Source organism: Trichomonas vaginalis, chromosome IV (assembly GCF_026262505.1).
Source record: "Trichomonas vaginalis G3 chromosome IV, whole genome shotgun sequence".
NCBI classification, from domain to species: Eukaryota; Parabasalia; order Trichomonadida; family Trichomonadidae; genus Trichomonas; species Trichomonas vaginalis.
This window is the reverse complement of record NC_067206.1, coordinates 13,226,742-13,239,674: the sequence shown is the minus strand read 5'-3', so window position 1 is coordinate 13,239,674 and position 12,933 is coordinate 13,226,742. Positions and strand designations below refer to the sequence as shown.

General features: G+C 35.5%; 5 protein-coding genes across 5 annotated transcripts, besides 4 other annotated features; 3 read left to right on the top strand and 2 right to left on the bottom strand.

Moving 5' to 3' along the window:
• Positions 1 to 6,702: part of a mobile genetic element that runs on past the window's edge.
• Positions 601 to 1,551, bottom strand: TVAGG3_0083170 (organellar and viral DNA polymerase type B; the record flags this gene model as incomplete). Its single annotated transcript, XM_051222126.1, has 1 exon — positions 601 to 1,551. A coding segment is annotated over one exon (951 nt), but the record flags the coding sequence as incomplete, so codon positions are not given.
• On the bottom strand, positions 2,700 to 3,140 carry TVAGG3_0083160 (uncharacterized protein; the record flags this gene model as incomplete). Its single annotated transcript, XM_051222125.1, has 1 exon — positions 2,700 to 3,140. A coding segment is annotated over one exon (441 nt), but the record flags the coding sequence as incomplete, so codon positions are not given.
• On the top strand, positions 5,574 to 6,101 carry TVAGG3_0083150 (protein of unknown function, DUF4107 family; the record flags this gene model as incomplete). The annotated part of the gene is made up of 1 exon (XM_001298174.2): positions 5,574 to 6,101. The coding sequence occupies one exon, from the start codon at positions 5,574 to 5,576 to the stop codon at positions 6,099 to 6,101; it is 528 nt and encodes a 175-aa protein (XP_001298175.2).
• Positions 6,246 to 6,566, top strand: TVAGG3_0083140 (uncharacterized protein; the record flags this gene model as incomplete). The annotated part of the gene is made up of 1 exon (XM_001298173.1): positions 6,246 to 6,566. One exon carries the CDS (start codon positions 6,246 to 6,248, stop codon positions 6,564 to 6,566), a length of 321 nt encoding a protein of 106 aa, XP_001298174.1.
• Positions 6,567 to 6,702: a terminal%2Cinverted (terminal inverted repeat of Maverick-1B transposon ID:TVAGG3_0083130).
• A 64-nt stretch (positions 6,703 to 6,766) lies between these two features.
• Positions 6,767 to 7,382: a mobile genetic element.
• A 2,609-nt stretch (positions 7,383 to 9,991) lies between these two features.
• Positions 9,992 to 12,933: part of a mobile genetic element that runs on past the window's edge.
• Positions 11,964 to 12,674, top strand: TVAGG3_0083110 (protein of unknown function, DUF4106 family; the record flags this gene model as incomplete). The annotated part of the gene is made up of 1 exon (XM_051222124.1): positions 11,964 to 12,674. One exon carries the CDS (start codon positions 11,964 to 11,966, stop codon positions 12,672 to 12,674), a length of 711 nt encoding a protein of 236 aa, XP_051107110.1.

The following is a 12,933-nucleotide window of genomic DNA, read 5'->3' as shown; positions in this document are numbered from 1 at the left end:
CTCTTCTATCTCATTTATTTCAAGTTCATGCCTACCACCACCTCCCGAAGAAGTATTTTTCTTCAGCTCTTGAAGAACGTCCACTTCGCCATCTTTGGTGTCAATAATGAGACTTTGAGTTAAAACCTTTCCTGTCTTAATGGATGTTTGTAAAACTTCTTCTTCACCGTGTTCGGGGTCATGGTCGTCATCATATCTTGTGAAATCAGAGATGTTGTCATACATTAAGCATATCTGTCTCAAAAGTTCTGCTATTTGAAACTGGAACGAAAGATATACAGAACTTTCATCATCTCCTAAAGTCAAGTCTGCTTTCTTAAGTATTTCTTGAATGTATGCAATGAGAACAGAGTACCTTGGAAAATATTCGAACAATATTTCATTAGCTGTTGGTTTTGGTGGTTCTTCTGGAGTTTCTGTTGTTTCAGTTCCTTCTGTAGGTTCTGTTGGAGTTTCTGCATCTCTTGACTTCAATGCTCTTGCTCTCAAAGACCTAAATGTTAGAGCACCGGGTTTTACAAAGGACTTTATAAATGCTTTAATAGTTCCTGGTAAGTTATTGTTAGCATTAAGTAAGTTCCTTATGCTTCCATCATGTACGTCCATAGCACTATGTAAAAAATCTATACTTTTCTTGTAGTCAGCAATAGACTGACTGTGATTTTTTAAAGATTTGTCAATACCTTTAAGCCAATCTTCATGCATGTCTGATACTGAGCCAAGAATATCATTTGCTTCCTTTAGTGTATTTTGTGCTTTTCGTAAAGTATCCAATCCCGTACGTGCATTGTTTGCTATACGTCTTACAGTATCTATTTGACTCCTTGTTTCTTGCATCCAACCAGATAAAGTTTTAATAGTATCCGAACCATTTGAAATGAAGTTCAAAGCATTTTTAACGTCATCTAAAGCTTCTTCACCAAGTACTGCCCATATCTTTCCGATTTGGTATTGAAGAACTCCATATGAAGCAGCTGTTAAACCAGTATTTATAAGGTCCCATATCCATGATTTAGCAGTTTTTCCATCCTTTCCATCCTTTCCATCCAAACCGTTTTCGCCTTGAGGTCCTTGTATTCCTTGTATTCCTTGTATTCCTTGTGGTCCTTGTGGTCCGGTGTCACCCTTCTCTCCTTTCAGTTCATCTTTATGTTCGTTATAATATTCTAATGTCATAAGGTGTACATCATTACTGCTACCAGCAACGCCGAGAATTTGTTTCTCATTCATGACTAAATTCTTTAGGCATTTAATGTTGTCGTCAAATCGAAAGCTCTTTAACAATTCAATGAGAACATTCAGTACTTTCACTAATGAGGCATCTACTGTAGAATTTATATATTGCACCGTTCCATCATTTATGATAGGAACTTTACTTATTGTAATGAATGGGTCATAAGTGTTAAAAGTATCGAAATCAATGACTTTTTTAGTTTTTCCATCGTCAATGACTAAATCATTGCCTTCAATGGTTAAAGTTGAGTTTTCGTTTACTAGTTCATGTGCTCTTCTTGCTTCATTTGTTTCATACGCATATGCAGCAATAGTCATATTTTAATGAGAATAAAATGTTGTTCTATTTGCAAAGTACAGACCCAAACGAATACGGACAGTAAAGCTTCAAACAAACTTAGGTCTTCAGAATGAAGCACTTGCTTTCAGAGTTGTTGACTTCAATACTATCGCAACTTTTGTCATAACAGATGAAACAGATTTCATAGAGATTGAAATAGATGACAAAAGAAGTTTTATAACATTTCCTAACAGAGCAGAGTATAGAATAGATAAAATTGCTGGAGTCATAGATACTCTCATAAATGAAGAAACTATTGACAACATAGATGTCGAACTCTCTTCTGAGGGAACATTGAAGTTCAGTAGCAAGAAAGAGTTCAAGATAACACCAATGAGTCATAGAGTACAACTTCTTTTGGAGCATACCATATGACATTTCCTTTGAAAAGTGTTGACAAAACGATTGAGATGAAATCTGTTCCATACGTATGTTATGGTAATTGTTTGTACATTGAGTCTAAAATAGCTAATGTCACAGGCATTTCAGGAGTTAATAGTAAAGGTTCAGTAGAATATAAATCCTTCTGTTATGCAGTCAATTCAATGTTCATTCCAAACGTTCCTGTCATAGCAACTCATTTAGGTAAATGGGTTCGCATTAGTCCTCATAATTTGAAAGACATGCAATTCAGACTTGTTGACTTTCAGGGAGCCTGTAGAACTGAAGGCACCAGTGCGAATGACTGTTGAAGTTGACTTTTTAGAAAATATTAAATGCAACAGCTTACAAGAGAACTCAGAGCTAAAAATATAAAGTATGAATGTTATGTATTAGGTCATGAACTTTGGTTGTTGCTGTTTGATGAAACAAATGAGTTAGTTATGTCAGTCAAGAGAACAGAAAAATATTGTGTTAGTGAAAACTGCACCAAGTCAATAAGATTAGGTTTGCATTATGAAGATGAGTTCGATACTGTTGAAGAAGTTTTGGATAGATATTACAAATTGCTTTAATTTACTAAAACATATTTCAAGCAAAGTTTATATTCTGTTGAAAGTTTTGTATACTCGTTCGAATATTTATACTTAAACTCAACTCCTGGAGTACCTGGTGTTTCAATGATGCGGATGTTACCTATTTTCATGAATGGTGGCGTTTGACCACAGCATTCGATTTCAGGGTCGAGATAGTCAATGACACATTGTTTCCCTGTTATTCGTGAGATAACATTTTCAAGGTCCTCCTTTGTTAGAATTATTTGGTTCTTGCTTATAAGATTTGTCAAAAGCTTCTTATCGTCTTTGAGTAAAATTGTTTGGTATAACTGAAGAAGGTAATGGTCTACGTTATCTGAAGGATTTGTTTGAACATTTGTGTAAGGGTTGTCGTTGGCTTCTCTTGAAAGAATTTGGTCCAGTGGTGGATACTCTAACTTAACATCTGATGTAGCGTTAGCGTTTGAAGCTGTGTTTAAATTCACGGATTTCAGTTCTGGTTCTTTTTCTTTCAAACACTCTGAACTATAGTTCTTTATGACAATATTGTTTGTCGTTCGTGAGTCAACATTTGATGTTGGTTCAATTGGAACATTAACGGCACCAGCTAAGATGGATTTGCTTCTCATTTCATATAGAATAAAAACCTTTTATATGTATGAAATGAACAATATACTCGACAAGGGTTTGAATGTAAAGCTAACGAATGAAAATATTGTTGAATTCACTGAGACAGGAGCTGTGTATAAAGATGTAGAACTACTGAACAAAAGAGCTAAGGGAAGAAGCAGGAACATGAACAAAGGGTGGAAGCCTATAAAAATTTATGTCAATGATGGCTCAGGAGGTTCAAACATAAAGTATGCAGAAAGTTATAGAGTTTATGCTCTCAAAGGTGAAAAGCCTTCATTTAAGAACAGCTATTCTAACGCATATCCTCAAAAGCTAACGGATGGGAAGTGGATGATATGAATGACAGCAAAAATATTAACAGAAATGGCGACAGAGATGCATGGAATTTGTTTACCATCAGTCAATTGAAGGTTAAACTTTAAAACAATGTTGGTCGTTCCCATGGAATATTTTTGACTTTAATGGTATTAGTCATGATATGAATCTCAAGGTATGAACGAGGAGAGATGAGAGACTTATATGCTTCCCAAATTTCTTCAAAAGGTAATGTTATACCTGACTGTTTCCAAATGAGTTCAATATCATAGCGTGAGAAACCTTGAAAGATAACGAAGTCAGTTATGAGACGTTTTATGTTTAAAGCTAAAAACCTCCATGTTTGCATAAGTATTGCTACAGTTAAATGGTAATGTCTGACTTTAGTTATGATGTTAGCTAATGGTGAGTCAGGCTTTGACACTAAACCTTTTCCGGCGAAGTCGTCACAAACGAGCAGAGTGTTTGAAGGATATTTTTTGAAGGGGTATTTTGAAAGTTTTGACAGAATGTAGTTTGTAAGTCGTTTCATATCGTAAACTCCTGAGTATTGACGTAAGTGGTGTTTGTCAATAATTCTTTCCATCTCCTCAGAAGTCTTTTGCATTCCTGACTGTATAAATTCAACGATGGCATAATATTTCCTCTTACGTCGAATGTAACGTTGAAGAAATTCAATGAGTTCACTGTCTGGAACTTTAACGACAGAGGCTTGAACTTTTGACATAAATGTTTTCGCTGTTGAGTCCATAGAGTCTGAAGTTGCTGATATAATGATTTGGTCATAGTAAGAGTCGTTTCCTAAACGCTCTGTTATGAGTATATGACGAATGAGGTTAAATGTCTTACCTGAACCCATCTTTCCACAATAGAAATAAACACCATTTGAACAGAATTCATAATCTTTGCTGAAAGGAAGAATAAGAGAAGAGTTAAGTTTGTCTGTAGTTTCATTCATGTCTTCATCTACGTCATGTATTAAATGCTTCATTTTATCTCCATTAAAAATGCAAGTCAGAAATATTCAGAACATAGCACCGAGTCTAACTGACAAGAGTATAAAGATATACTATGAACACGTTATGATGAAACCAACCAAAATTCAAGAAAGTCAGTATACTTATGAATATCCAAGACACTGGGTAGAGTATGTAGGAGGTGAGAAAGCTATTGAAATCAGACAGGTTCGAAGTATTCCAGCAGGAAGAACAATATTATTGAAGAACTTTAATGTTTTGAGATATAATGATGAAACAAAGAAGCAAGATAGTTTCCCTGTTGCTGTGTATGTGAACCTAGACACAGGAGATGACATGAAAGTTTTTAACACAAAGCTTCAAACGGTAGTGAGAGAACAACTGACTGCGGAAGGGCATCCATTACCTTCAGAAGTTACCATAGCATATAATTTTGAAACAAACTCAATAGATTTTAAAGTCATCTCTGCAAAGAAGTCAGGTTTTACATTTAATGAAGCAGATGTATATTCGAATGAAAACTTCAAAGCTATTGCATGGTTAGATAATGACGATTGCTTTAAGAAAATATTTAAATTCAGTGACTCAACGATGTCAATAGATGACCTTCGTGGAATGTTACCATCGACGTTTACAGTTGAAGGTTCAGCAGGATTGCTTACAAGATTGTCAATTGGTGGTATTTGGTCTCGTGAGAACATTGTTATAAAATCCAGTATAAGTGAATTTGCTGAAGAATCTATATTATGTCTTTCAAACTACATGTATTCGCCGCCGAAGCATTATAGTATAACAAACTTTGTCAGTAAGTTTAACATAAGACTTGTCGAACCTTCTTCAATGAAAGATGTTGTGCTACCTAAAGATGGAAAGGATGGACTCATTATTGAGATGATTTTAATAGCATATTAAATGAGCTTGTTCTTGAAGGTCATTCATGATGAAATAACTGTTGTAGAAGATGTTAGCAATTGTTCAGACATTTTGAAGCGTATAGATGATATAAGAAATAAGTTAGATAGACCGCAAAGCGGTGAGGGCGAAGCCCGTGAGAACGCTTATGTTTCATTGACTTTCTCCAGTAACGAGAACTTTTATGAGATAATATTGAAGAGAGATGATTTTAATATGGTGTAAATGGTAGCTTGGGCAGCTTTAGGCGCAATGGGAACAAAAGCATTAGCATTTGGAGCAAAAGCACTTGGAGCTTATGACGCAGTAAATAAAATGAGTGGAGGAAGGGTTTCGAAGACATTAGATGCAAATAAAGGGAAGATTGGAGGCTGGGTTGCAAAGAAGTTAAGATTAAATAAAATAGGGCTCATAAATAAAGCATCCAATTTGGTTGCGACTGAGTCAGAAAATGCTTTAGGAAAGGACGATGAGTTTGCAAAACACGCAAAAGACTTTAATGACCAGATGAAAGGTGAAACAATGCATTTAAATAGAGTCGATGGAACTAAAGAAAATGTTTCTTCTCCACCAGTAGTTCTTCCGTATGGTCCCTATGGAATGTATGGAAACCCTTATGAACGACCATTTGACCCATTGACTGGTGGAAGTAACTGGTATCATTACGGACGAAGAAGAAAGACAGTCAAGTTGGAGACAGACGTGAAGAAAGCAACTAAAAAGAAACCAAGGAAGAGAGTTATAAAGCAATGAATTCAACAAGGTTAGAAATGAGGGTAGAAATGAGGTTAGATCTACCCTTCTACCCTAAATATATTTTTGGGCTATGTTTTCATACGTGTGAGGGTGGTGATATCATTAATTTTTAAGTTTATTTTTTATTTTATTTTTATATAAATGACGAAAACTATTGAGATAACAAACTACAACGGTCATGAGTTCAAGAATTTGTTCTTCGTTCCTCGTGAAAATACATTCTATCAGATACGAGGGAGAAAGGGTAAAGTTAGTTTGAGCGTTTATGAAGGAATGAAGAATGGAAAGTTTATACAAGCATACGATACAAACGGTAAACGTGTTTCATTAGCTTTGTCAAAACTTACTAACATTCATTTTGACAGTGATTTTGACCTATATGAAGAAGAAAGTGAGTCAGAAGATTATGAGCTGTTATGTGAAGCACAGCAATGGGAGGAGTTGCAATACTTTTGTAAGTGAGAACGTTTATTTTTACATTAATGAAGTCGTTTGTGAAAACGTTAGTGAAGTGAAGTGGTTGGCGGCTTTGTAAATATTTAATGTTAAGTTAGTGTTGTCGTTTGTGTTGTAAAATATACGTTAATGGTTTTGTAAATATTTAAGGTTAAGTGGTGTACGGAGGCGCGCAGTGCCGCTGTACACGACTTAGGTATACTAACTCACAATATTAATCTTGAAAAATTCAGTAATTTAACTGAAACAGAACAACAAACAATTTTAAATTCCTACAAAGCGGATAAATTTACATATTACATAATGTGCTCACAAATTGTAAAATCAAACTGGAACAATTTATCCCAAACTTTAGTTAATATTGCAAATCAATATTTGCCATTTTTAGATGAAGAAAAGCAAATATATATATTTACTGAAATAACTGGCAATTATCAAAATTTTGAAATTTCAGTTGCAAACTTGTTACTTTTTTATGAAAACAATGAAGAAAAATTAAGCAACTGTTTTAATTTAACATTGTTCCAGCAAATTTATTCCAAAAATGGAATCGAGCAAATGATATTTTTTTGCTGCAAATACAATTTGTTGCAATAACACTTCTATCAATTTTTACAATCTCCTTGAAATTGAAGAAATGAATCCATTTGATTTTTTTTATTTCTCAATTCAATATAAAGAGATATTAAATTGCGATGATTTTCCAAAAGTTACAGAAGTAATCACAGGTTTAATCTCGGCTTCAAATATTAATGCTATTATGCGAATTTGCCAAAAAATTTTGGATAAAATTACATTTTATAAATGTAATTATTGCCATATAGGTCAGGTATGAGGGGCTTCCAGGGGCTGCGCCCCTTCTAGCCCTAAGAAATTTTGCCCAAGACCCAAGAGGAGGACCGAACCCCAGCCGACCAGCCGATGACTTTTTTGTAGAGCACTCAAAATAGTATAGCTTTGTCCGGACAAGTAAGGGCCTATCGTCGCTACAGGAAAAGTTACAGGCGTTCCAAGGAAGTATACTTTGAGAAGCCTTTTCCCCCTTATAGAATGAGATAGGACGGTTATTTTACAAAACTGACAACACTTTGACAGAGTAGTTTTTTGTGCTGAACAAAAAGTGTCATATAAACATCTGTCAAAAACCGCTTTTTAACTTCACTTAAAATGCCACGTAAGCTACGTAAGAATATACGTAAGAGGAAGGGAGCATTGAAACATCCAATAGTAAAACTGACACCACAACAACAGTTGCAACAACAAATGATGAATGACCCCACTATGTTGCAACAAATGTCAAGCAACCCTATGCTTTTAAACCGAGTTATTGGTGCACAGAGTGGAGGTTAAGAGCGGCACTTTTAGCGAAAATGGCAGGCTATGTGGAGCTGCAGACGGAACAGCTTATAACCTCAAAGTCAAATGAATTTGAGTTCACTCAAAAATCAAATAACAGATGTCAAAAAGTCAAACATAGACATACAGAAACAAATAAATGAAAACGAAAAGAAACTAGAATATGACAGACACACAAAGAAACTCAATGAGTTAAACGTAGAGAAAAAGAAGAAAGAAGAACAACTGAAAGAACTAAGTACAGAGGAATATGCGAAAAAAGTGTCAGAAAAAGCAGCAGAATAGCAAAAATGGAACAAGATGTTATAAATTTGAAAAACCATACTACTCAATATAAAGTACTGAAAGATGAAGAGATAAAACAAAAAGCCCTGAAGACATATATGGATAGCGATGAGTAAAAAAAGAAGTTGAAGCAAATGTAAAGGCAGAAAACTTTTACAGTTGCAAAACCAAACCGTACAGTATGAAAACTTAGCACAAGAAAGTAAAAATAACGACGCAGCCATGCAAAAGGCAATGAAAAGCGCAGAATATATAAAAGCTAATAATGACTGGTTAGATGCCCAAGCCAACGCTAAAGCAGCCCAACTTATAGGGTCAATAAGGACAAAAATACAAGCGGATGAAGACAGTTCAAATGAAGCTTTAATGAATGCTGACTTTAAGAATGCCTTCGAAGCTCTTCATAGTAAGGTGAAACTAGTGAACGACTTCTCATCTGGAAAGAAACTGAAGTCTGAAGGTTTCGACAAAGAGTTAAGAGAAGTAGCACAAAATATGACGAAAATAACAGATGCAGCAACGAGACAGGCAGTTCAAAGTGCCTATGACGCCGTTAGAGCAACTGTTGTGGAAAGTCAAGAAAAAGAGTTACAACAGACCAAACAGACCTAGTAAATGCTTTCCTTAAGAACGAAAAGTCAGGTAGGACATTATGCTGCAGATGGAACATATGTGCCAGCTGGTGGAACTTATATACTAGCTAGTGGAACTTATATACCACAAACCCTCCAAGAGAAGCACCTGCACCAGGGACTACCTAAAACATTTACATCGTCACATGGACACAGACACAGGCATGCACCAAAACAACAACAACAACCAACAGTTCAAAATCCAGCACCACAACCAACAGTTCAAAACACTACACAACAACCAACAGTTCAAAACCCTGCACAACAACAACCACAAACAGAGCAAGACATAAAAGAAGTAGAGAACAAGGAAACCAAGAATTCTTAAAAATGCTTAAGGAAGATTATGGTTACCCAATACTCTTGACTTTAGTGACAGATATAAAGAAGCTATTAAAAAGTTCAAGGAAGGAAATACTGACCCGAACCTATTTAGCTTTATGGTTCAGCACCAAATGGGATATAATTTCAAACCTGGAAAATACAAGCTCGCTAAGGATATGATTTAATAGCATATCATCCAAATGACATGGATGAATTTACTCCGAGATATTTGATGTCAGAGCTAAATGATAATTCAACTCTCTTCATGAAACGCGTAAAAATAGAGACGGAACGAAAGAAGAAAGGTTTATGAATGCGGATGACTTAAATAGGGAACTTGTTAAAAACGGTTCTCGGAATATATTGAAATGCCAGCAGATGAGGTACAAGAAACTCCACAGGAAGAAGTTCAGATACAACCAGACATGGAAGAAATAGTTCAGCAACAACAGTAGAAGAGCCTGAAGGAAACGAACAAGTCCCTCATTTGGAAACTAACTTCACAGAACTAGATGAAGATTTGGAACAGCCGAAAAAATCTTGACCCTCAACAAGTGTATGCGGAGAATATGGAATCTTTCCAAGAGTCTAAGAAAAATTCGGCTGACATAGTAGAAGAATATCGAAAAATGTTCGCCGACATACAAAAGACTCCAACATCAGATGAAAATATTCAGCATAGAATGGAAGTACTGAAAGAAAATGTACGCAAATACAATAATCCTTTTTACTTACGACCATATAACGTTCAATCTTTGGCTGAACTCGGTGAAAATAAAAGGTTAAATTTCAACAAAACATATAGAAATGAAAACATTGTTTAAAGTTCATTCAGAACCTAACCAATATGGAAACAAACCTACTTTTGTTTCTGCAGACTATGGAACTACAATGAGATGGGGTCATAAAGCTAATCCGGATAGGTGGTTCATAAACTTACAACCTCAATTCCAAGAAGTTGTAGACGCAATGGAAGTGAATGGTGAACCAGATATAGCTGGTATTTTCAGCGCGGCTTTAATGCCATTGAAAGATATGAAAGATGCAGATATTTTGGACCAGTATGAAATGAACATGGCTGAGGAAATATAACACCTGACGTTCTAGAACATTTATCTCAAAGAACTACACAGAACCATAGAGATGGTATATTTGGTGAAGAGTTTAGAAAGAAAGTTAGGGAGAGAGAAGGAAGAGAACCTATTGTACATGACCTTGCAAACGAAAGTTTGCAAAATGTCATAAAAACTTACTTTGCAGACAATGAACCGAGAATGGATGAATATTTAAGAAAACTCAAATGGACAGTACCAAATGAAATGTTAGTATTGAAAAACATGTTCCTTGACAAAATAAAACCAACTACAGAAATAAATGACGCAAGACTGAAACATTGGGTAAAAGCTTTCCCATTCACAAAAGATATTATTGGTAACATGGAAAGAAAACCAGAATGGCTACAAAAACATATATTTGGAAACGAGCTTATTCCATATGGACAAGCTCTGTTTGAAGAGCTTGAACCGGAAACTCAGGAAAGAGTCATGCAAACAATACGCGAAGACTCAAATACAAACTATGACAAAATCTTTCTAGGATATAGGTTACCTGAGATGGGCGACCAGAGCCCAAAGGCAAAAAGGACATGGGAAATTTACAACATACTAGGTGAACATGAGGCAAAGATGCAACAACTTGAAGCAGAGGCAAGTTACCAAAAGCGACACCAAAGAAGAGAGAAGAGTAGAACAAAGTGAAAGTAGTGAAGAAGTAACTTCATCTAGTGAAAGTAGTGGCAATGAAGGAAAAAGAAGAGTTAAAAACTCAGTCAGGAAGAAAGTAAAGCTTGGTCCGAGTGGGTTCTATTATGATATATAAATCCAACTATTCTATATTTTTACCCATATGAAATGTACGCCGCTCAGAATATAACGCCAACAGTTTTGGATGCCATGAACGGAAATGTTTCCGAATGGTATAACGAATGCGACAATGCCATTAGAAGGTCAGAAATAGTTCCTGGAACTTACGAATATACAACTGCTGTTTCTTATGGAAACGTAGGTGAGTTTGGAGAAGGTTCTTCAACAACAGTAGATATTGCTTGCGACAGGTTTCATATTATTTCTATTGACAACTCATTCTTATACGTGGAACAAGACATTGAAATAAAACCTTCTGCCAAGTTGTCTGACAAGAAAGGTTGCAATGGAATTTTCTATGTCGGATACCAATATGCTCCAGAAGTTTTCATGGGATATAAGATATATTCTAACTCTGACTTAGTTCAAACAGTAACATGGGCAAACTATGAATGGTTCGCTTTGAGAAACTCAGTACAACCACAAGCTAGAGAACAAACAGACCAATATGCAACTATTGAGAAAATAAGAAGACTTGACCCTAACGTTCCAGGAGTTTATGTTAACCTTTCTGGTTCAGATGGAAATGCAGTAACCAAAGTAAAACTGAAACTTAGAGTTCCTTTGTCATCTTTCCTCATCTTCAGGTTTTTAAGATACTTGCCAAACTGGGCAGGAAAAATTTCTATCGAACTTACTCCAAGCAAAAATAACTTAGTCATTGCACCAACACAAGACCCATTCACTATTACAGACGTAAAGGAACAAATAAAACATCATTCGCCGAATTTTGCAAAGACAAAGTTGACTTAGACTTTGGTTTCTCAAACTTCAACAATGAAGTAAACTATTATTTCAATGCTGCTGGAGATGCTTGGGACCCAGTTAAGTTCACATGCGAAAAGTTTGAATGCAAGAGAATAGAAAGCAGACTTGCCGTTTATATGTTGGACCCAGATATTTCAAATGCTTTAGCTGCCAAATATATTGCAGTTCCACTTATGTTCCCTATACACCAAATATCTGTCAAAGACTTTGCAGGTGAAGTTGGAAACCAAAGTGCTGACCCAGGTGCAAGAACAGATATTGCTTTAACAACTGCAATGAAACATGCAGATACTATGTTTGTACTGTTCAGACGAACTATAAATGACTATTCTTGTTTCTACAACCCTGGTATTAAATATCATATAAACATAGATGGCAAATATTATCCAAGAGAAGAATATTCTACAGTTGAGGATATGAGGTCATACAACTTGACATTAGATGCTATGAACTTTAACAACAACTTCACAACAACCATTAACCCTGAAATGCAAAGTTCTATTATGCCATATGTGAAAGTATGGACTCATACAGGAGGTCAAAAAACTCAATATACAAATGGAGACCGTTCAAACTTTTGGCTTGGCATTCCATTTGCTGACTCAGAAGACTTTATGGGTGGTATTTCAACTGTTGGTACTGTACAAATACAATATACTGGTGACAGAGACGGTCCAGATGAACTGAGAGCAAAGAAGTTTACAAAACCAATAGCACTTTTCACGGAAGATGCTCTTTTGAAGATTCGTTCGATGAAACCTGCTGGGGCTCCTCAGATTGGCATAACGACAGCTTCCATCGAGCAGATTTTGGCAGCAGGTCAGTAAGTTGTTCTTGAACTGACTTCTCTCCGTCAAATATTGACAGTACGCCAGTTTTGACATAATATTGTATTATAAACTTTCCTTTAGTAATATCTGTAAGTTTTGAAGTTATATTTTTGTCTGCTTCAAGAACTTTCACCATTTCAGTTATACCAACTTTCTTTGCTTTATGAAAATATTTAGGTTCAGCAAAGACTGCTATTCTATAACATTTTCCATTGTTTGTGTAAAGAACTATTCTGTCAATGTATTTGTATTGTTT